The sequence below is a fragment of the Ochotona princeps genome, chromosome 8 (assembly GCF_030435755.1).
Source record: "Ochotona princeps isolate mOchPri1 chromosome 8, mOchPri1.hap1, whole genome shotgun sequence".
Lineage (NCBI taxonomy): Eukaryota > Metazoa > Chordata > Mammalia > Lagomorpha > Ochotonidae > Ochotona > Ochotona princeps.
Genome location: NC_080839.1, coordinates 49,978,743 through 50,000,640, shown reverse-complemented (window position 1 = coordinate 50,000,640; position 21,898 = coordinate 49,978,743). Strand labels below are relative to the sequence as shown.

General features: G+C 38.1%; 1 protein-coding gene across 1 annotated transcript in view; it reads right to left on the bottom strand.

Annotated features, from left to right (window-relative positions):
* Positions 1-21,898, bottom strand: part of LRPPRC (leucine rich pentatricopeptide repeat containing) — an 89,298-nt gene that overhangs the window by 13,625 nt on the left and 53,775 nt on the right. Inside the window, exons 26-30 of the mRNA XM_012926245.2 lie at positions 13,863-13,931; positions 12,815-12,905; positions 7,470-7,612; positions 7,242-7,350; positions 3,909-4,035 (exon numbers count right to left, since the gene is read on the bottom strand). Coding sequence (XP_012781699.2) covers positions 3,909-4,035; positions 7,242-7,350; positions 7,470-7,612; positions 12,815-12,905; positions 13,863-13,931 — 539 coding nt within the window. The remainder of the gene's footprint in view (positions 1-3,908; positions 4,036-7,241; positions 7,351-7,469; positions 7,613-12,814; positions 12,906-13,862; positions 13,932-21,898) is intronic.

The following is a 21,898-nucleotide window of genomic DNA, read 5'->3' as shown; positions in this document are numbered from 1 at the left end:
TTCAAACAATCTTGTCTCAGCCTTAAATCTGAAGCAAAACTCCTAGTTCTTAAAACTCAAAACCAAAAAAACTATTTTCTCTTACAACTAAAACCTAGAGGATTTTAAAATAGAGGAAGAAGAGAGAAAAAAAAAAAAAGAAAGAAAGAAAGCCCAAACAAAAAACTGAGCTGCAGCTGATTTCCGAGCGCTGTGCGGCTTGCACCCCTCGTGGGAGAAAATTTCAGCATCCCTGTTGTCCCTGGGGTCCACTTTCCCATTAACAAATCTACAAAGGTCAAAAAAAAAGCAAAAGCAAACATGAACATTTGTCTTATGGAGCTCAGGGATGCCCTTGGTCTGCCAAGGTCATCTACAAACTGAGCAGATTTCAGGGAAAGCAGAGTCAGTGCTAAATTATTCCCATCAATCCCAAGGAAATCCTCCAAAGACACCAGCCTGTGCCCGACCTCCCAGTCTCTTTCAGCCCTAGTTCACCCACACAGTCCCTGGTCATGGGATCTTCTTATTCTACCTACCAATCCTCTTAATCCCACAAAGTACCCCTTGCTCAGTTTGACTTTTTCCCCCCTTTGCCCCATCTGTCAAAGCTTTTAAGTCAACAATTCAGGCATGAGACTGTAAATTGTGTAAGGCAAAGGATTTACTTTTTCAGTCTCTAGCATGATTCAATAAAAATTAAACACTATTAAAAGCTTGTGTCTTCTTGCAGTACTACACAAAACGTCATATTTACTTAAAAATATTACCCAAAATCTTAAAACCATGAGATACCAACACTTGTTTTAAAAACAACATAAAGTATAATTTACAGAAGTTTCCAAAATTTCAAAACATATAACATTTTCTTTCAGTAACCTCTCCCCACTTCAAGAAGCAGCGTATGTATTACAAATACAGAAGTGAACACAAATATCAACAAGGGAAAAATCCACATTTATTGTACATCATTATTCATGTCATATATGTAAAACTTGACAACCAAGATACATTTCAAACTGGCTAAAGGTTGAAAACTAAAAACTCGCTGATAGAGGTCCCTGCACTAGAATCATTCATGTGCTACGGGGAAAGAAAATGCACCTAATTCTCATCTTTCCTGTTGGTAACAAGCTAGTCTAGAGCGGTCAAAGCAGACTTCCTGTGACGATCTGTGCTGTCCACTGGCCAGCACTAGCCACACATTCCACACGCGAAATGCAACAGGGGAACAGAAATGAACATAATCTTTATATGTAACTATAACCAATCCAAATTCAAATACTTTCCTGTCGCTACGGTACTGGACAGCACAGGAATTTAGACATTTTCTTTTTATCTGCATAACTCCCAAGATAAAAAGGGAAAAAAAATCACCCAGGAAAAGGATATTATCACTCTTCAAACATATCATCCATTGTAGAAAGCAATCTACTTCAATGAAGGAAAAACCATACTACAGGGAGCTTCACATTACATTAGCAATGAATGCTATGTATGGTTTGTATTTATGTAACACCCACAGGACACTGGTCAACGATTACAATTTGTATTAGTTTGGATGACAAAAACTGGCTAAAACAGCAAAAAACCATCAGCAATAGATTCCGCATTATTTCTAAAGGGAAGAAATACAGAGCTAATAGGGACAAGAGAAAACAGTGCTGGTTTCGGCAGCATATACAATAAAAGGCACAAGAGAAAATGAGGAAAGACAAAGCAAGGGCTGCTAGTATATGATTTTCAAAGCCCCTAAGAATCTAACTTCAGAAATTACAAGCAGTGTCTCTCCTTTGACAGAAGGAATTATAGGGACACTCTAACTTCAAAATTTGAAGCAGCTAAAGTCTCTAAATTTTTTCAAAGCCAGCTCTGTTATTTTTGAGGTTCTATTACTTATTGGAAAGGTAAAATGACCTTGACAAAGAAAACTAAATAAAACTCACTAGAGGTCAAGTACACCTGTAACACATTACAGACATGAATTGTATTACAAAAACAAAGCCGTTATTTATTTCAAAGGAAAACTACTGCTCCTGAGGCTGAATCAGTGACATCAAATATATAACTGTAACACTAGGTTGCTAGCTACAGGTTCAAAGTAAAGGTGCTAGAATAATACTAGGGGAACTCCCATTTGCTATAGGAACTCATTTGGTCACCATGTTACATAAAGTTATCCAAAGGCAAAAAACACTGCTGACTCTGATCACTGACCCAGAGAAGAAAAGGAAACAGACAACAAAGGAAGGAATGAAACTGCAGTAGTTATGTGACACAATCCCAGTATCATAATTGGTTGAGGAACTGGACTTGGAATTTCCTTTCAATAACTCCAAGGCTAATATATGTAACCAAAGACATAACCTGACATGGTTTGATACAACATTTTATATTTAGGACAAAGGGCATGCATCAAAACCCAGACTGACTGAAGGCTTCTGACTGGGTTTTGCTTAGGGCCAACGTAGCTACCCAGGAAGGTTGGTAAAGAACAATCTGTAGACAACAGAGCTCAGGTAACAGCGCCTCTGTCTGGGGCTGGATGGAGAAGGAAAGGGCGAGATGACACGTAAAGAGCATCACGTTTGGCATGCAGTAAGTTCCGCAGATCTCTATGTCATAATGTCTACAGCCAACAGCAGTGTATTATATGTTCAAAATCACTAAGTAAGACTTAAGTAGTACATGCAACAAAAAAAGAAAACAATAAAAATTAGTTAGACAGTAGTAGCAATAAAGGAAATGGGAAGAGATAAGAGAGATGATGCCACAGAAAGCATATACTCTGGGACAAGACAAGGGGAAACACTTAAGCCTGTATTTTAAAATCTCACCTTATGAACATTTTCTGTTGCTTTTTTAAAGTAACAGTTTTTATCTCCTCACTTAATCACATCAACTGTCAGCACAAAATGTTCCTATCTTCACTTCCCTTTCCTCCTAAGTTACAATCAAGACTGAAAAATCTCTATTATGAGCAGTGTTAGAACAAAGAGTTTCATAATGAGTTCCTGAAGAAACTTAAGCTTTAGAAGATCATCAACTCCCTGGACCACAGTGGCTACAGAACAGGACACTGTTCAATGGTACATTTTCCCAGTCATTTTTGAGGGCTGAGTATACATTAAATGGAAGAAACCCGGAGGGTCAGAGACAGCAATTAATTTTCCTAATGTTTAGAGATTTCAAGTAGGATTCAAACTCCAATCTAATCCAGTCTGGGGGAAGGTATTTGGCACAGCTGTTAAAACTGCCTGGCTTTGTAACATCCAAGTCCCATTCCACGGTGCCTGGTTGAATCCTGGCTCCTCTGCTCCAATCCAGCTTCTGGATAATGAACTCTAGCAGACAGCAATGATGACAAGTACTTGGGTCCTTTGCAGCCATGTCAGAAACCCAGATTGAATTACGAAACTCTGATTTTGGCCTGATCCAGCCTTGGCTGGTACAGGCATCTGAAGAAAGAGCCCATGGATAGTAGGTCTTTCTCCATCTGTCTCTCTGCCTTTCAAAAAAAAAAGAAAGCAAGCAAGCAAGCAAGCAAGAAACAAAAGGCGGCAAATTAAAATAATGAAGTTAAACTTCCTGGTATCATTATGTCAGGCTGTTCCCACCTATCACAAAAGGTACATGGATTCCATTTTACAAACAGAATAACAAAATTACTTTTCCATATGTGGATATGTTTGATGACTCTGGAGGGCATATAAAGGAAAGAGAATGGACTTTACCATACATGGCCAAAAAAGGGTAAAAAAAATTTTTATAGGTTAGAGTTCTCACAAAATTAGCTAACACTTTCATATGGTACTTACTAGCAGCTCAGACTCACCAAGCAACCATCACCAAGCAACATATCACAAAAATTTTAATAATAATAATCAATAGTGTTTTCAAATGAGGTTTAATATGTTAACAATACTTACAAATCTTTCACTTGCATTGCTTCCGTAAAACTGTCCTTTGACAACAGTAATTTTATAAGACTGATATAAGTTTCATTATTAAACACAATGTTTAGCCTTTGTGCTTTCAGGAAACTGTTATATGCATCTGCAAGAGAAAAAAAAAACAAAAAAGAGAGAGATGGTGTTATTCTACAATAGCTTACTACCCTGTACCAAGCACACTGAGGGATCTACTACCACTGTACCAAGCACATTGAGGGAACAAACATAGGAAGCCACTTGGAAATGTAACAAAGTTACAGTTTTCAAAATGATCACCGAATCCAACTGGGTAGTATTGAAAACAGTTCCTTAACATTATTCTGAATACTAGCTTTCTATAGTTGATTAATTATTTTCAGCTGAATAAAAATTTTTTTTGAATGTTTATCAGTCAAAATAAACTGCAAAAATGTGTCCATATAAACTAGCGCTATAACTTAAACTAAGGGGAGCAAAAGATTCACATTAAAGCCATCTTTAATCTATAAGTGGGTGGTTACAATGGTAACATTACAGCACAGCAGTATGAGTGAATATAGCCTATAATTCTAAAATTAGGAGATCAAATTATTTGGCTACGACAGGACTTATACAAAAACATACAATTTTCAAATATACAGATACCGAACAAGTAAACTAAGCAACATTTGTTTGACTGATTAACAGTTTTATTTCACTTGTTCACAATAACTGTCAGTGAATGAAAAGATGTTACTAAAGGAGAAGTAACTACACTTTTCAGTCACTTACTTTTCTGAAATAAAATTGCCAGGCTATAAACAGCCAACTGAAACTAGAATCCACTCTCGTGGGTATAAATAAATGATGATAAAGATGAGACATAAGTGAACATCTACCATATGTGGTCTATATATATAGTATACATAACTAGGAAAGGATGTGTCATAAAATAAGGTTTGGAAAGATAATCTGAGCTACATGAAAGGTCTCTAAAAACACAAAGATTGTTATGCTTTACATGGAAGTTAAGAATATTTGTACTAGCCCCTCCACTGAAGTGGCAATATCAAAAACTTATTTATTCCTTCAATTCTGAGAACATAAGAAAGTATGGCAACATTAATATTGTATCTTAGCTAAGGAAACTGGAGTAAATACGGCACAAGTAAATCCCACAGTGAATAAGCCTTCCTTGTTTTTTTTTTTTTTTTTAAAAGATTTATTTATTTTTATTGGAAAGTCAGATATACAGAGAGGAGGAGAGACAGAGAGGAAGATCTTCTGTCCAATGATTCACTCCCCAAGTGAGCCGCAATGGCTGGAGCTGAGCCGATCCGAAGCCAGGAGCCAGGAACTTCCTTCCAGGTCTCCCACACGAGTGCAGGGTCCCAAAGCTTTGGGCCGTCCTCGGCTGCTTTCCCAGGCCACAAGCAGGGAGCTGGATGGGAAGCAGGGCTGCCGGTATTAGAACCGGTGCCCATATGGGATCCTGGGTATGCAAGGCAAGGACCTTAACCACTATGCTATCATGCCAGGCCTTGAACAAGGCTTCCTAAGGACAACCCTGGTAGTCACTCAATTACCAGAAGTATTGCAGCAGAGCTTAAACATGTGAAGATCTGTACATTCCAGTGCACTGGTTACAATTACAGAATAAAAACACAAGCAAGCAAGAATCCCACTATTATAAATTGACTGCTCTAACAAGACTTCTAGTATAAACCTACTGTATTTATTTTCCGAAAAGGAGAGCATTTGTATCAACCCTTCAGAAATTTAAGAATAAAATTTCAATGACTAACTAAAGTCACAGAATAGCCTGGCAGATATTTTAAATCATGTCACACAATAACAGGATCACAACAGAACAAATGCATATATTTTCTTTCTAAGGAGGCTAAGTAGTAAATATCAACCAATGATTGTGTGTTTCGTAACAACCATGTGCAAACAGCACATTGGGTGGTTGGATGAGAATAAGTAATAAATACTATCTGAACACCTAAAATCAACAAAACAAACCTATACAGTTTTAACGTGATCTTCACATTAAATGTTGTTAAAAGTAATATGGTTAGTCCATTCTCAAAATGTGTTTCTGTGCGACAGTACACCTTTATGCAGACTGAATTATAAGTACTCATAGAAGCATTACATTTTAAAACATCCACATGTAGTAAACATTTGAACCCCAGACAAAAAGGGAGCAGATTCTCTGCAGAATCAGCAAGATAAGATCAACTAGATAAGTACATTAAAGTCATAATACAGACACAGTTTTACATTTATACTAAATACTACATTATGTTTAACAACAAATAAGTCAATTACAAAGGTCTGTAAATTTCTCCACTGATTTTTTTTTTCTTGAAGTGACCTCAAAGTTGTCAATACTAAAATGAAAAAAAGAAACCCCTGCTGTGGAAGGAATTAAAGCATTCGCTGAACACTGGAGAAAAAAAAAGTCTTCTCAGAAAAATAGACCTACAGAGAGGAGATAAGGAAAGAACTTTTGACCACAGGCTCATTCCTCAAGTAGCTGCAATGGCCAGAGCTAAGCCAGTCCGAAGCCAGGAGCCTCTTCTGGGTTTCCCACGTGGGTGCAGGATCCTAAGTTTGGGCCATCCTCTACTGCCTCCCCAGGCCTTAAGCAAGGAGCTGGATGGGAAGTGGAGCAGCCGGGACAAGAACTGGAACCCATATGGGATCCCAGCAGCTGCAAAGTGAGGACACAGTGACTGACACACAGTGGCTGGGCCTTTATTGAAAAATGGTGGGTAATTCCCTATTACTACCTACCAAACAATGATAAATACTCCTAAGTGTATAAAATGGTGTTGCTAATGTTACGTATGAAAGAAGTAAATACATAAAGCTCTGTCTCTCAAAGTTCTATCTCTTTTAAAAGCACTCTGAGCGTGTTGGTTTTAGTTCTCATGCTGCAATTAGAAAGTCGCACCCCTGGAGCCAGTGCAGTGGTATACCAAGTTAACTTGCCACCTATAGCATCAGCAAACCCATAAGGGTGCCTATTTGAGTTCCAGCAGCTCCACTTTCAACCAAGCTTCCTGTCAGTGCCCCTGGGAAACAGCACAAGAACGCTCCACTGCAGCCCCTGCTGCCCATGTGGGAGGAAACGATGAAACTTCTGGCTATGAGCTTCAGCCTCTTGGCCAGGACTATCATCCTGAGAAGACTGAAAACAGGAGAGGTCAACTCAGTAACAGGTAGTTACACAGACCAGTGGATGTTAAATCTCATTTTCTGTCTCACTACATTGTAAACATACCAATACATCATAAAAAGATGAAAGGAAGGAAAGAAAGGTGCCTCCATGGATATGCTTACCTTTGCTTTTCTTGATTTGGCAGGCTTTTAACACGTCTTTCTCAGTATTGGTTTCTGTAGGTGAGACTGGCATAGAACTCAGTGAATCTGCTGCTTCTTCATACCACAACTTTAAAACAAATTTGCTCAGTTAAAACAAGTGTTCTTTCTAGTGTAAAAATGGGCTAGTTAGGCCCCAATGAAATACTGCAAACAAAATCTGTTATGCATATGTGAAAAATACATTACCTCTGGGACATCAAATGGAACTTCCTGATTACTGTTCCTAAGGATTTGTGCTAGTAACTGCAATGTTTTCTCACGAGGAATAACATTTTCTTCTTGCATCTTATTCCAGACAGCATCAGCTTTCTGCCAGTCACCATTAATTTCTGTAGAATTCGATTAAAGCACAAGTTTATTAGTATGCTAAATAGAATTGGTGAGAATGTTTAGAAATTATTACTTAATGTTAAGAGAAGCATTATTTCAAATGCTGCTTTCAGGAAGATTTTTTTCTATTTAACTTTCTTTACTTTTAAAATTATAAACCATAGGGCCCAGTGTGATAGCGTAGTGGATAAAGTTCTCGCCTTGGAACGTGCCGGGACTCCATATGGGCACCCGTTCTAATTCAAGGAGCTCCCCTTCCCATCCAGGTCTCTGCTTGTAGCCTGGGAAAGCAGTTGAGAATGGTCCAAAGCCTTGGGACCCTGTACCCACATGGGAGACCTGGAAGAGGTTCTGGGTTCTGGTCATCACCATGTGAGCTATCTGAATTGAGTTCCTAGTTCCCCATTTCATTCATAGCCACGAACTGTTGCACGCATCTGGGGACAGAACCAATGGATGCAAACTTTCCCTCTCTAGTCTCTCAATTAAATCAACTTTCAAAAAGAATTTTCATTGCACTTATATAAAATTCAAGTACTTTGAGCAAATTAAGGCACAATAGTTACTTGAGTAAAGAAAGAATCCAAACTCCTAAATCTTTATTCTGTAGAGGAATAAAGTACAGCACTTTTCTGCTCACTACCAAAGTACGTGGGGACTACAGGGAAGGTTTCCAAGAACTGGCAACAGTCCTACACATGTACTTTTAAAAATGATCAATTTTAACGGAACAAAATTACTCTAAACAATGAAGGAAAAATGTGGGTGGACCCTCTACAAATCTTTGCCTTCAGAATGGAAGAACTCTAGAAGATATATATTTTTTGTCGTTAGAAGAAGCACAAAGTGACATAAAAGTTTCCACTTTGGGAGGACAAAGACTATAAAAAGATGCAACTAATAGAGGAGACTAGCACAATTTATGAAAATATTTCAAAATACAGAGGAAAATTCACACTATCTAGCATGAAACTGCTCAGTAGGTGTGTTTTCTTTAAAAGAAGAAAATTTCCTGGAAGTATATGTGCCTGGAAGCAAAACAAAAACCAAACAAATCTGAAGCACCTGACCCAGTGTGTCCAAATACATTCCTCACTACAATCTCTATGGACTTAAAAATCCATCCACAGGGACAATAGTGACTGGCCTTATCATGTAGCAGTCCCAACGCCCACAAAGCTAGGCTGGACGCTGGGACAGGACAGTTTCAGTCCATAACCACATCACTTTTCTTTTTTTTGTTTTGTTTTTAAAGATGTATTTTTATAATAAAGTCAGATATACAGAGAGGAGGAGACACAGAGAGGAAGATCTTCCATCTGTCACTACTTAAGTGACAGCAACGGCCGGTACTGTGCTAATTTGAAGTCAGGATCCAGGAACTTCTTCCAGGTCTCCCACACAGGTGCAGGGTCCCAAGGCTCTGGGCCGTCCTCGACTGCTTCCCCAGGCCACAAGCAGGGAGCTGGATGTGAAGCAGGGCTGCCGGGATTAGAACTGGAGCCCATATGGGATCCTGGCACTTTCAAGGCAGAACTTTAGCCTAGGCCACTGCTCTGGGCCCTTTTTTTTTTTTTTTAAAGATTTATATCACATCACTTCTCAGGAACTCACAGTTCCCTCACTAATGGACATGGTACAGAACTGTTTTAAATGATCTCCTGGGTCAGGAAAACAAGGGCTTTTGACACTGCTGATGTCAACAGGCCTAAGGGGATACTCCACAAAGCTCAAGGAAAATCAAATTATTAAGACATGTGAATTTTTCATGAACTTTTAAAAGCCCCAAATATAGTTGTGAGACTTTTATTTTCTAGCTATATGACCAGAGTATAAGAGGTAAATTTCTGTGGCTGACAGTTTCTATACTGCACTGTCTCATTATGTCTGAAAACTCAGAGCTGCAAATGACTATGTCAAACACCACTGGAGCCAATATGAATAGGTTTCCACTGCTCAAAGACTAGATAACTAGAACACCAGACAAAATAATGACTGAAAGAATAACACACTAACACACACAAAGTAGCCACCAATTCTGGAGGTTTCAAGTTCATCATCACATAAAACTGGTAATTAAGAGAAGACACGTATTTGCCTTTCCTCATGAACTTTTCACATTTTAAGTGAAAAAAAGCAAGTCTTAGAACACACTGTAGAACACATAATATGGAGAGAATGAAATAAACACAATACATTATAAAATGAGAGATGTTTAGGTTAAAAAAAAAGTATGGATGTGAGTGTTAGTGTTTGACTCAGTGGCTATCACTCTGCTTGGGATGCTGCTTCTCACAGCAGTCTGTGGGCTTGACAGCTCTGTGGCCAGTGCCAGCTTCTGACTAATGCACACACTGGAAATAGGGAAACAATGTCTGAAACACCTGGGTCCACATCATGTGTGGGAGACTGACTCTACTAGCTTTGTTGCTGGCCAGCCTTGGTAGTATATAGGCATCTGGGGAGTGAATCAACAGATGGAACATTTTTCTATTTCTTTCAAAGAATAAATTTTGAAATAAAATTAAAACTCATATTTTTACAAATATATAGAGAGAACTGGAAAAATGGCCAATTGATAAAGTTACCAGGCAGGGAGTCTGGGAAAGGGGGTGGATATGATGACATTTTCACATCTTGTTAGTGTCCTATTATACTGGTTGAGTTTTTAGTAATTATAATACATTCATTTTACTAGGGTAATAACAGAGGAAGGAAAAAACCATACCATACCAAAAAAAAATGATTACACAAACTTGTTTTTGTGTACTTTCCCAAGAATAAATTAATCTTTATTCCGTACATGTGAAGAACTGAGTCCTTAGAACATAAGAAAATGTTTCCTAAGATGAGAATATTGTCTTTTAAAAACAATAGGATATACTGTATGCAGACAAGCCAGTTATTTAATTAATGTAATGTTTGTTTAAGGTCCTAGAAGTGCATGGACTCCCAATGAAACTGTTTACTATATCCTGACAAAAGGATGCTGGATTCTCTGCCATTGTCCATGCCAGCATGATGGACATATGATTGTGTATAAAGATCTATACTATAGTAATGATATAGGGAAACTCAGTGAGTGGGAAGGGAATTGGGGAGAGCATAAGGGAAATCCCAGGCCCTATGCAATTGTATCATAAAATGATAATAATAAAAAGAAATTTTAAAAATATCATAAATGGGTATATGAGATACTCTTCTAAAATATACAACAAAAAAACTTTTCAGCAAATACTCTAAAACAAATAATCCAACACATTTCAAGGGCTAAAACCACATTATGAAAGAGAAGAACTTATAAAAAACTCCTTGGGTATGTGCTATGCCATAGAAAGTAAGACTACTATGATAAGAGCATTTCTTATAAGCACAATTTCAATTTCCAATCCAGCTCCCTATTAATGTGGCTGGCAAAGTAGCGGAAGATGGTCCAAGTACTCAGGTCCCTGTCACCAATGTCAGAGACGGTTTGGGCCTGGCCCTGTCCTGGTACCTTGGTGAGTCAATCAGAGAATGGAAGATCTCTTTCTCTCTGTCTGTACCTTCTCTCCATCATTCTTCTTTCAAATAAATGAAACAAAAATTTAAAAAAATCCTTGTATGTTAAATGATTCCCCCCCCCCCCCAAAATCGACAATATAAAATACAGAATTTTCAAGTATAAGATAAATTTCATACTCCATCCCATGTCACATTTTCCTTTTCAAATAAACCAGTACATAATATTATTTATGTGGTATCTCAAATTAGAGGCACAGGACAGCTTACAGATGGGATAGCTTACTTTTTCTGCAGTAAGGAAACAATCAGGACTACTGCAACCAGACCTCCCTGGACCACCACTGTGCCTTATATATTCTTTTACTTGTTTTCACACCCTGAATTTTAAGTTTCAGTTACAGATTTTTTCAGCAGAGTCCTACCACTCTATCTGCAGTGTCTAACATGATGTCTGCACTGTAGCACTCCACAGACTTTTTCACCTTTAATAAACGCTTACATAGGCTTCTGTAAGGACTGCTTTATTTGATCATTAGCTTTTTCTTTTCTTAATTCTAAATTTTTGTGGTGAGGAGTGCTTTAAATGCTAAGATATTTCTACAAAAAAAGTCCTGTGTTTTTGCAGTTTGCATAAAACTGTAACTTAAGCATGAAACAATTCTTTCAAAGTTATTTGAAAAACTAGATAGAGGTCTGAATGGATACTCAAATATGGCTTGTAATCCACAGTTTAGAAACCAAATGGCTAGAGCATCTGATTCTGTGCGTTCAGTAATCATCTTCAGGATGGTGCTCAAATGAAAGTTCTGACCATTACACTGTGAAGTGTTACGTTAATGCAACCAAAAATTGGGACATGTCACAAGATGTAAGATAAGGAATCTAACAATAATATTAAGTTCTAAAAGACAAATCCATCAACTTTACTTCCTTCTACATTTGGTGACGTAAATTTGCCGTGACAAAAAGATAACAGATTCAGAACAAGCATATATAAAGTACACAGGGAAAGCTTACTATTCTATGATTAGATGTTCTCTCCACCCAACAACCATAAAACAGACTAAAAGACCACAGCACTCCCAGAAGTGTGCACTGGTATAAATGGACTTCAGCACTACTTGTTAGCAGAGGTCAAGTTTCAGACACGTTAATCGCTTTTGACCTACACTACAAATATTATGAATTCAGGGTAAGGAAACAATTGAGAGTATAAGCAAAGATATTTACACATTCGCAACAGTCATTTGTGGGTAATAAAATAAAACGTAATTTGGTTAAAAATGGTAACATCCTCTTTAGAAAATATCTAATCATCAACCTGTATACATATATTCATAAAATCTACATACATGAATGTGTTGATGGCTATCAATTTGTATGTGATTGATCAATCTATTTGAGGGCTTAAATGCATAGAAGAAAGCACAGTCCTCCTCAAAGAAGCCCTACTGAACTCTGTGGCTCTGATAGATTTTCTTACCCTCTCTTTATTATAGTAAAATGTCAGAAATGATGAAGATTATACAGTATCTAATGACAAAAATGATCCTGTGATGAAGTTCAAGCTCACCTCTACCGTGCCTAGTTGAAGGCTCCAGATGTGACAATCTCTAACGTTTCCTAACAGTCTCATTTTCTCATTTCTTTCAAAAGACACAATACATGAAAACACCAGCAACAGCTCGATCACTTACTGTAGAGTTTTAGCAGACTGTAGTACATCTGGTCTCTGTCACATTCAAACAGCTTTTGTGTCAGCTCCACTAATTTTTCCAGAGTTTCAACCTGAACAAAACAAAACAAACAAAACCAAACCAGATGGATCTACACTTGACAAACAAAAAATGAATGATTCTTTACATTAGCTTCATGTGAAGGGCAGTTTAACTCCTCTTCAAAAGTTAAAGGGTAGAGCACAACAGTGTAAATGTGCTTACTGATGCAATGAAACTAATACTTCAAAATGACCAATTTTATGCTACATATAATTTTACACAATAAAAAAAATCATTTTGTAAATCTTAAGGACTAAGGCTTACAATGTGGCACAGGGCGTTAAACTGTTGTCAACTGCAGTGTCCTATCTCACATGGGTGCTGGTTCAAGAACCAATGCTTCATTTTCGATACAGCTTCCTGCTATTAAACAGTGGAGGATAGTTTAAATGTTTGGGACCCTGCATCCACATGAGAGACCCGGACGGAAGTTCTTGGCTCCTGCCTGGCCAAAGTCAGGACTTTTTCTGGGTTTCCAGTGCGGGTATAGGGATCCAAGCACTTGGGTCATGCTCCACTGCTTTCCCAGGTGCAACAGTGGGCAGCCTGATCAGGCAAGGCATTTGGGACTCAAACTGGTTGCCTATTATGGAATGTCAGCAATGCAGGCAGAGGCCCACCTGCTATTACCACAACAGTCCTGTACCTCTGCCTTACAAATAAATTTTTTTAAACAAAATAACAACAACAACAACAAAAATCACTTGCTACTCTGTTAGTGGCATAAAGCTACCAACTAGTGGCATAAAGGAAGTTCAAATCTCCAGCTCTCAGATGAGCATTTTCAGTTTCCGTTTTACCTCAGGAATAAGAACAAAGTAGAAACTGAAAATCTGAAGCCACTAAGATAACACTGCTTACACACTGTTTTGTGAGCTGCAATCTCCCAGGTTCCTAGAACATGTGGGACACCTGCACAACTGCTCACAGTTTCAGGAGCTGGAGGCATCACAAATGAAACACAAACCTGATTACTTGCAATACACCTCTCACAAAACCACTGAAGTCTTGTAGGCCGGGCTCTAATGCCAGGAGTCTGTAAGAGAGCCACAGAGCACACAAGGTAAGACACGAGATGAATAGTTCTTGTTCTAAAGTAACCTTGCAACTAACAAAGACCTTTAGGTATGGTTAGAACACAATATAAACTACAACCTATACTCAATTTGTTTCTGGAAGACTCAGATTATTTCAAATATTGTTGTGCAAATCAATAGCAACTCCATAATCTTTAATTAATAAAATGGTTGTATCTTCTTTAGATTTATGGATTAAATTCCAAATTACAAGAAATTAAAAATGAGTACACAGACGCATTCTCTCTCAAACACACACACACACAATTTCAGAGATGCAAACAGATTCGAGACAAAAATGTTCGATACAATAAGAATTACTGTAACAATAAGATGCTGGACTCTATGTTTGGTATATGCTTGCAATGGGGGAATCTCAACTGAACTTGAGCTGTGGTTATGCAACAAGGTGGAGGAATCCACCATGGTGGGAGGGTTTGGGGAGGGGTGGGAGAACCCAAGTATCTATGTAACTGTGTCACATAATACAATGTAATTAATGAAGTTAAATAATAAATAATTAAAAAAAAAGAATTACTGTAACATAAAAATAAACCAAGAGCTTTTATTTTGAAAGAAAATACTCATTGTATGATTTATATGGAGGGACAGTGCTGTGGACTAGCTCACTAAGCAACCACCTGTGATGATGCTAGTACAGCTGCGAAAGCCCAAGTGCTTTGGCCCTTCCACCCAAGTGGGAGACCCAGAAGCAGCTCTGGATTCCTAGCACTGGCCTGGCATAGCCCCGGCTACTGGTGACCATTTGTGGAGTAAATAAGTGGATAGATGATCTCTTCTGTAACCTTTCCACTCAAACAAAATAAATCTTTAAAAAAGATTGTGGCGATAATAATTATTCTAACAGTTACACAAATGTTCACTTGGCATGGAAAGCGAAATCTTTAAAGAGTAACACAAGTATTTAACACCTGTCCATCTTAGTCTCTCGCTGTTTTTTTCTTTTAGATTTTTATTTATTTATTTAAAGATTTATTTATTTTTATTCAAAAGACAGATTTACAGAGAGGAGAGACAGAGAGAAAGATCTTCCATCCCATCTGCTGGATTGCTCCCTAAGTAGCTGTAATGGTCAGAGCTGAGTTGATCCGAAGCCAGGAGCCTGGAGGTTCCTCCAGGTCTCCCACGCAAGCACAGGGTCCCACAGCTTTGGACTCTCTTTGACCACCCTCCCAGGCCACAGGCAGAGAGCTGGAAGGGCAGTGGAGGAGCCAGGACACGAACCAGTGCTAATATGGGATCCCAGCACATGCAAAATGAGGACTCTAGCAAATAGGTTGTTGTGCTGGGCCCTCTTTTTTTCTTTTTTGCTAAGATTTATAATTTTGGATCTGGCACAATGGCTCAATTGGCTGATCCTACTCTGTCAGCATATGGGTGCTGGTTTGTCTCCTGGCTGCTCTGCTTACCATCAAGCTGCATGTCTGAGATCTGGGAAAACAGCAGAGAAAGGCCTAAAGCCTTGGGACCCTCACTCATGGGAAAGACCTGCAAGAAGCGCGTGGCTTCAGACTGGCTCATAAAAACAAGTAAATCTTACAAAAAAAAAAAAAAGATTAAAGAAAAGTAAAATTTTAGAAATAACTTATTCATTCATTCATTCATTCATTTAGATTGGAAAGCCAGATCTACAGAGACAAAGATCTCCCATCCACTGGTTCACTGCCCAAATAAACGCAAAACGCAAAGGTGGGAGCTGAGGCCATTTGAGGTCAGGATCCAAGAGCTTCTGCCAGGTTTCCCATGTGAGTGTAGGGTCCCAAATCCTTGAGCCATCCTCTGCTGCTTTCTCGGGATATAAGTAGAGATTGATAAAAGGTAAAGCAGCCAGGATATGAACCAGTGCCCTATGGGATTCCGGAAACTGCAGGTGAAGATGAGCCTGTTGAGCCACCACACCAGCCCTTTATCTTAGTTTCTTTCAATAATTGAGAAACATGGTATATCCCTAATTAGAACTTGCTATGGTTTAGTCAATAACTGTGGCTTCAAGTGCTCATTTTACAATTTTTGAAACTGGAATAGAAGACAAACCATTTTCAATCTGATTCCGAGGAATTGTCATTCTAACTATAGTATTTTCATCATTTGTAAGAGGGCTTCACCATTAAATACCACATTTCAATCACAGCATTATGAAAAGAAAACTACACACTCATTAGCACTAGCTGCTCCAGGCTAGAGGAGGTACCTTTACTGCCTTCACCACTCAGCTCCTGACGAAACCAGCTATCCACTGAATTGGATCTCTTATTTATAAGCCCCCATGATTTTTAATTTTCAAAAATAACATTGCATACTGTTAAATTAAGAAACCAAGCAGAAACTAACATCTTGCAGCATTGGTAGAGTGACAGAAAAAAATAAGTAGAGCAGAAATTGTAGAGTGTTCTCATTCTCACCATGCCAGTACCCACATTTTGAGATATAAGAAGTCAAACGTTGAACAAATTGAAATGTTGACCATTGAAATTCACCATGGAAACATTAATATCTAACACGCATAACGCAATTTCTACTCGAAAGGATTTTCTCACATTATCTGCTTTGTCACACGCATCATGCTGTAAATGAAACCAACATCATCGTATGCAAAAAGCCCTTGAAAAACTAGCAAATAATCCTCTTTAGAACATGGTAAAATATAAAGGCTACATTCACTAACAACTTTCAATATTACTGCTGATCCAAATGCCACCAATCTAAATCACACAACTTTTAAGGCAAACTCTTCCCGTTTGTACCTGATTAATCTGTCTTTCCCTGGCAGGACAGCTTATTTATACAGCAGATCTTCCTAGGTTTCATTTTGAAATTGATAACTGTTTTCACATATAAATCTCAATCATCAAAAGAACATCTAGGTCAGATTAACTAAATCTCCTAGGCTGCTGTAGTAGCCAACATTGCTGGCTTATCTCCTAACATCTTATTGAATTTTAAACAATCCAAGTTGAAAGCAGAAACAGAAAATGTAATGAGAACATGCAGAAGAACAGAATTCTAATTGCGATGTTAAATGTAATATTAAAATGAGGTAATGTTAATTAAAACAACAAACTGATCTCTGGTTCTTTATGTTTGCTAAAATCCGTTTAATGAACAGTGAGGATAATATACTTACTTTAACAGCAAAACACATGCTTGTTTCTACCTGGGTCAAAGTGCTTCAAAACCACAAATTTCTAAAGTAACAATTCAATACTACAGTTACAAGCATGGAGGAGGGAGAGCACACAATATAATCCAAAACAAAGAATAAGTATCACTACCTGAATTGTACCACACTACTGCAATGTAGACTTGCTGGTATCAAAACAAGCTTCTATGCTGAATAGTAAAAACAGACATCAGGGGCCAGTGTTGTGATGCTAGGAGTCCCAGCTGCTCCAATTCTGAGCCAGCTCCCTTCTAATGGCCTGGGTGAGCAGAGGATGGCTCAAGCCTTTGGGTCGCCACACCCATATGGGAGACCCAGAATAAGCTCCTGACTCTGGACTTCATATTGGCCCAGTGCCTGCTGTTGGGGGTCATTTGGTGAGTGAATTAAAAGGATTACCTTTCTGTCTTTTCCCCCACACCCACCATAACTCTGCCTTTCAAATAAACACACACACACACTCACACAGGCAGATTCAGAGAGGAAAGACACAGAGAGAAAGAGCTTCCATTCACTGATTCACTCCCCAAATGACTGCAATGACTGGATCTGGATGGGAAGTGGAGCAGCCAGGACACAAACCACATGCCCATATGGGATTCAAGCGTTTGCACAAGAAGGACTAGCCTGTTGAGCCACGGTGCTATCCTAAATAAGTAAATCTTTAAAAAAAAGAAAAAAGACATAAAATAGTAGTATGTTTTAAGCGAAAGGAAAGATGTTTCCTGTTGTATTTTAAACTCTTTTTCAAAACAGATCATCTTAAATTTTACAGTGACAGAAATCTTTTACCTGTCTTTTGTTAACACTACTGCTGGTGGGTGTTGGGACTAAAACCTCCCACCAGAGCTTCATATCCTCTAATTATTACATGGTGTCACATTCACCAAGACATGAAGACTCACCAACAAAAGCAAGACCTCAATCCAACTGTTCATCTCCATTATTGGATATCAAGGGAGGAAAACAAAGAATCTGACAGCACTTCCTATACCTTTTAGCATTTGTTCCTTTCTCTAAAATTCTCAGATATGACTACTAGATCACAGCTAACAAAAGGAAGATACAGCTGAACCAATCAATCTAATAACCTAACCAGCACAAACTCACCATGGCTGCCCAACCAGGGATTACAAGATAGTTAGCTAACTCACAGAAGTGGGCAAGGGCTGGGGGTATCAGGCTGAACTGATGTGAGAATTGATATGTGCTGAAATTCTGAAGGCCAGAAAAACAAAAATCTAAACTCTATATTCTATATACATGTATAACATCTATCCTGGTTTTCAAGGTAGGAAAACTGGAATTAAAAAGCCTGAATTTGTTCTAACAAAAGGTAAGGGAAGAATAACAAAAACTGGGATTTTTGGAATGCAAGTTTTTGGTCCTAAGCCCAAAGGCACCAATTCTCCTTCTGTTAGAGCTTCAACAAGATGCCAGGGAAAAGATGACAGAAAAATAATACTTCAATTTCCACAGTGACTAATTAGTAGGTTCCACTGCCCACACTCTGACCTTAAACTCTTTGTCCCAGTTGATTTTTAAGGCTTCTTGGAAAGGTGTCTTTGAAGATGTGTATGAATGTATATGAAAACCATTTGAGTACGGAAGTTTGACCAGCAGGGCCTGGCGTGACTGCTCAATGGCTAAATCCTCACTTTGTACATGCCAGGATCCCATATGGGCACCAGTTCATGTCCCAGCTGCTCTACTTCCCATCCAGCTCCCTGCTTGTGTCCTAGGAAAGCAGTAGAGGATGTCCCAAAGGCATGGGACCCTTCATCCACCTGAGAGACCCAAAAGAAGCTCCTGTCTTCATACTGATTCAGCTCTGGCCATTGCAGACACTTGAGGCGTAAACCAGTCTTTTTCTCTGTACCTCTTTTCTCTGTATATCTACCTTTTCCAATAAGATAAATAAATCTTTGGGCAGGAAGGGAGGAAGGAAAAGTATGACCAGCACTGGTTGTACTTTGTAGCGGGAAATCTGGGTTTGATGCCCAGGGTAAGAGGTCAGAACAAGAGGTGCCAAGTTTGAAGCAGAACTACACTGTTTCCATGCTGGTGTTGAGAACATGATAATGCCTGGCACACAGCAAGCCCTCAGAGAGCACTGAACTGCTCAGATGCCTAAGGGCAAGACAGGCTATTTACTTACAGAAACCTTTAACAGGATTAACATTTCATACTACTATTTAACTTTTTTTGCTTCTATGCATCATCTCTTCCTAAATTAAACAATTAGTTTTGAAACACACAGTAAATCATTCAAAAGGTATTGGATCAGAACTCAGAAACTCCAATATCTACTACTATGACCTCTTAAGGAGGTCTCATATGGAAGGACATGACACTTCTGTTTTTATATATTAAGGACTTTATTAGAAATGGTAATGGTATTTGACCCACCTTTGAGAAATAACCCTAAGTAGTCTAAATACTAAACATGTCTATCGGTAAAGCAATGAAATATAGCACCTCAGTAACAGTGAAAATTCATTTCAAGGCTATGTAGATGCAATGATGACAGGTGAAGAGGATAAATAAGCCATGTAAGAGGCCTTCAAAATGCTGGCAGAAAATGGAAGTAAAAGATAATACACACTTTCCATCAACTTTTTGAAGCTCATTTGTATAAAAGAAATATACAATATATGATAGAGCAAAAAAAACTACAAAGGTAGCTAAAAGAGTAATGGTTTGACAGTGAATCATTGTATTTGACACATTTTAAACACAAAACTGTAAGGTTTATGTTGGGGGACATCAGATTGCTTGTCATTGCTGATAAGACACAGAATAGTATTTCTTTCACAAAGAGATTCTCCTTGATATAACAATGCAAGTTTGTTAAAATACTTTGTGAACATCTCCTTAGCTGTACCTTTCATTCCCAAATGTGTATCAAATTGAAGGAACCAGTGCTTGTTGGCCTGCAGAGAATGATACCTGTGCAAGAGTTAAGAAGGCTGGTCTTCAGCACAGGAAAGAATATCACTTAATGTTTAGTAATGGACCAGGTACTCCGTGTATCATCTTATTAGGGTTACCCATGATATTCCAAAGAGGAAGAACAAAATAGACTCAAAGTAGGCTCCAGCCTCACAGCCTTCCAGTTGGCCCATCCCTCTTTCTTTAATGCTTTTCTGTCTCCAATTCTTGGTGTAGCTGGCTGCCAATTTAACTTATGGTTCTCATCCCAAACATTGCTAGTCTGAAACAGGTCCTTCCCACAACACATTTTTATAGTAGGAATAACATTTTTCCAAGACACATTTTGTAAAGATTTATCTCTTTAACTAGACTATAAGATTTTATCAAAATTATTTGTTAAAAAGAGGAGAGAAAGGGAGAGGTAAAAAACAGATGAAAGGCAGCAGCAGAGAAAGTGATCAATCTTGGAAACCACTTAAATGCTATCAACAACCTTAGATAAATAGCTTCTTTATTCAGGAAGTGTCAAATGAAGACATCTGTCTGTCAGCTCTCAGGGTTCACACAGGGGAAGCAGTATTAGATCTATGTCAGGGCTTAGTTTATCTCATGCCTCTGTTAATTCGCTGTACATTCTATTAACCAAGGTTCCCTCCTTCAATTATTATGTATCATTCAAGATGAATGAATTGCAGCATCCTAAAATTTCCTATGATCACAGGCCTCATTCCCATTCATCTCATTGCCTCAGACCTGCTTTCATCTGCTGCCATCTCTCTGCCAAGATTAATTTCGTTTTAACACTGCTTGTAGTCCAGTCCTCTGAATTAACTCCAATTTCCCTATTCTGAGACTCAGGTTCTTAAAAATCTGGCAACAATCAACCATTCTGAATTTCTAAGAAATGTTCTGATTCAAGTTTCCCTTTTTCACTTCTCTTCTCTGACATTCCCTAACATGTTTCCCAACCTCATGAAGCTTGTGAACATGAAAGTGTTCTCACACCAATCACATCCCATCTCTTCCTAATTTCCTACAGTGGGAATAAATTCCACTGTGGAATGTGTCTCTTGCTTACAGCAGTCTTGAAGAGCAAATATTGTAACATACTCATTGCATGCTCAATGAGCTTCACATTAGCTCTTGAAAGTTAAGCTTGGTTTACTTGTTCTCTTATGTTCTGATTACAGAAAACTGTGAAAACATGGACAATATAAAAACTGTAGCCATAATCGAAGCCTCCTTCCTACAATAATCCTTCTATATAATTAATATATATTGAGAAAAATTAAAAGTATAAATGTATTATGAATAGCAAATGATATACATATCACACCAATTCATTTTTAAAACAAGTCATATTTATGAATATTTACTGAATTACATATTTACTGAATTCTGCCTGTTTTTTTTTCCATTTAATGTGACCATTTTCGGGCTGGTTTATCTTGTCTGCCACAGTGCTTCAGATACAGAGAAGCTTTGGAAATTTAACTGTAGTAACTACTAGTCACAAGGCACTACTGCTTTATGCGGAATGATAAAAATGCTACTCAACGCTTTCTTTTATATCCTGATAGAGTTAAGTTTATCAATTTTCAGTACTTCTTATATTTTCAATAAACCTTAGGAAACTAAAAGAGAGGAATTTATGTGAAAAAAAATAAAGTTACTACTTTATTTCATCCCCAATTAAGTATAAAAAAATTCTTGAAGCTAATGTGTTTCACTGTATTCTCACAAATTAGATATCTTGATATACTACACTAGGGCCCTACAGTGACTCTGCAAAGACAGTCTTTATGCTTTAAA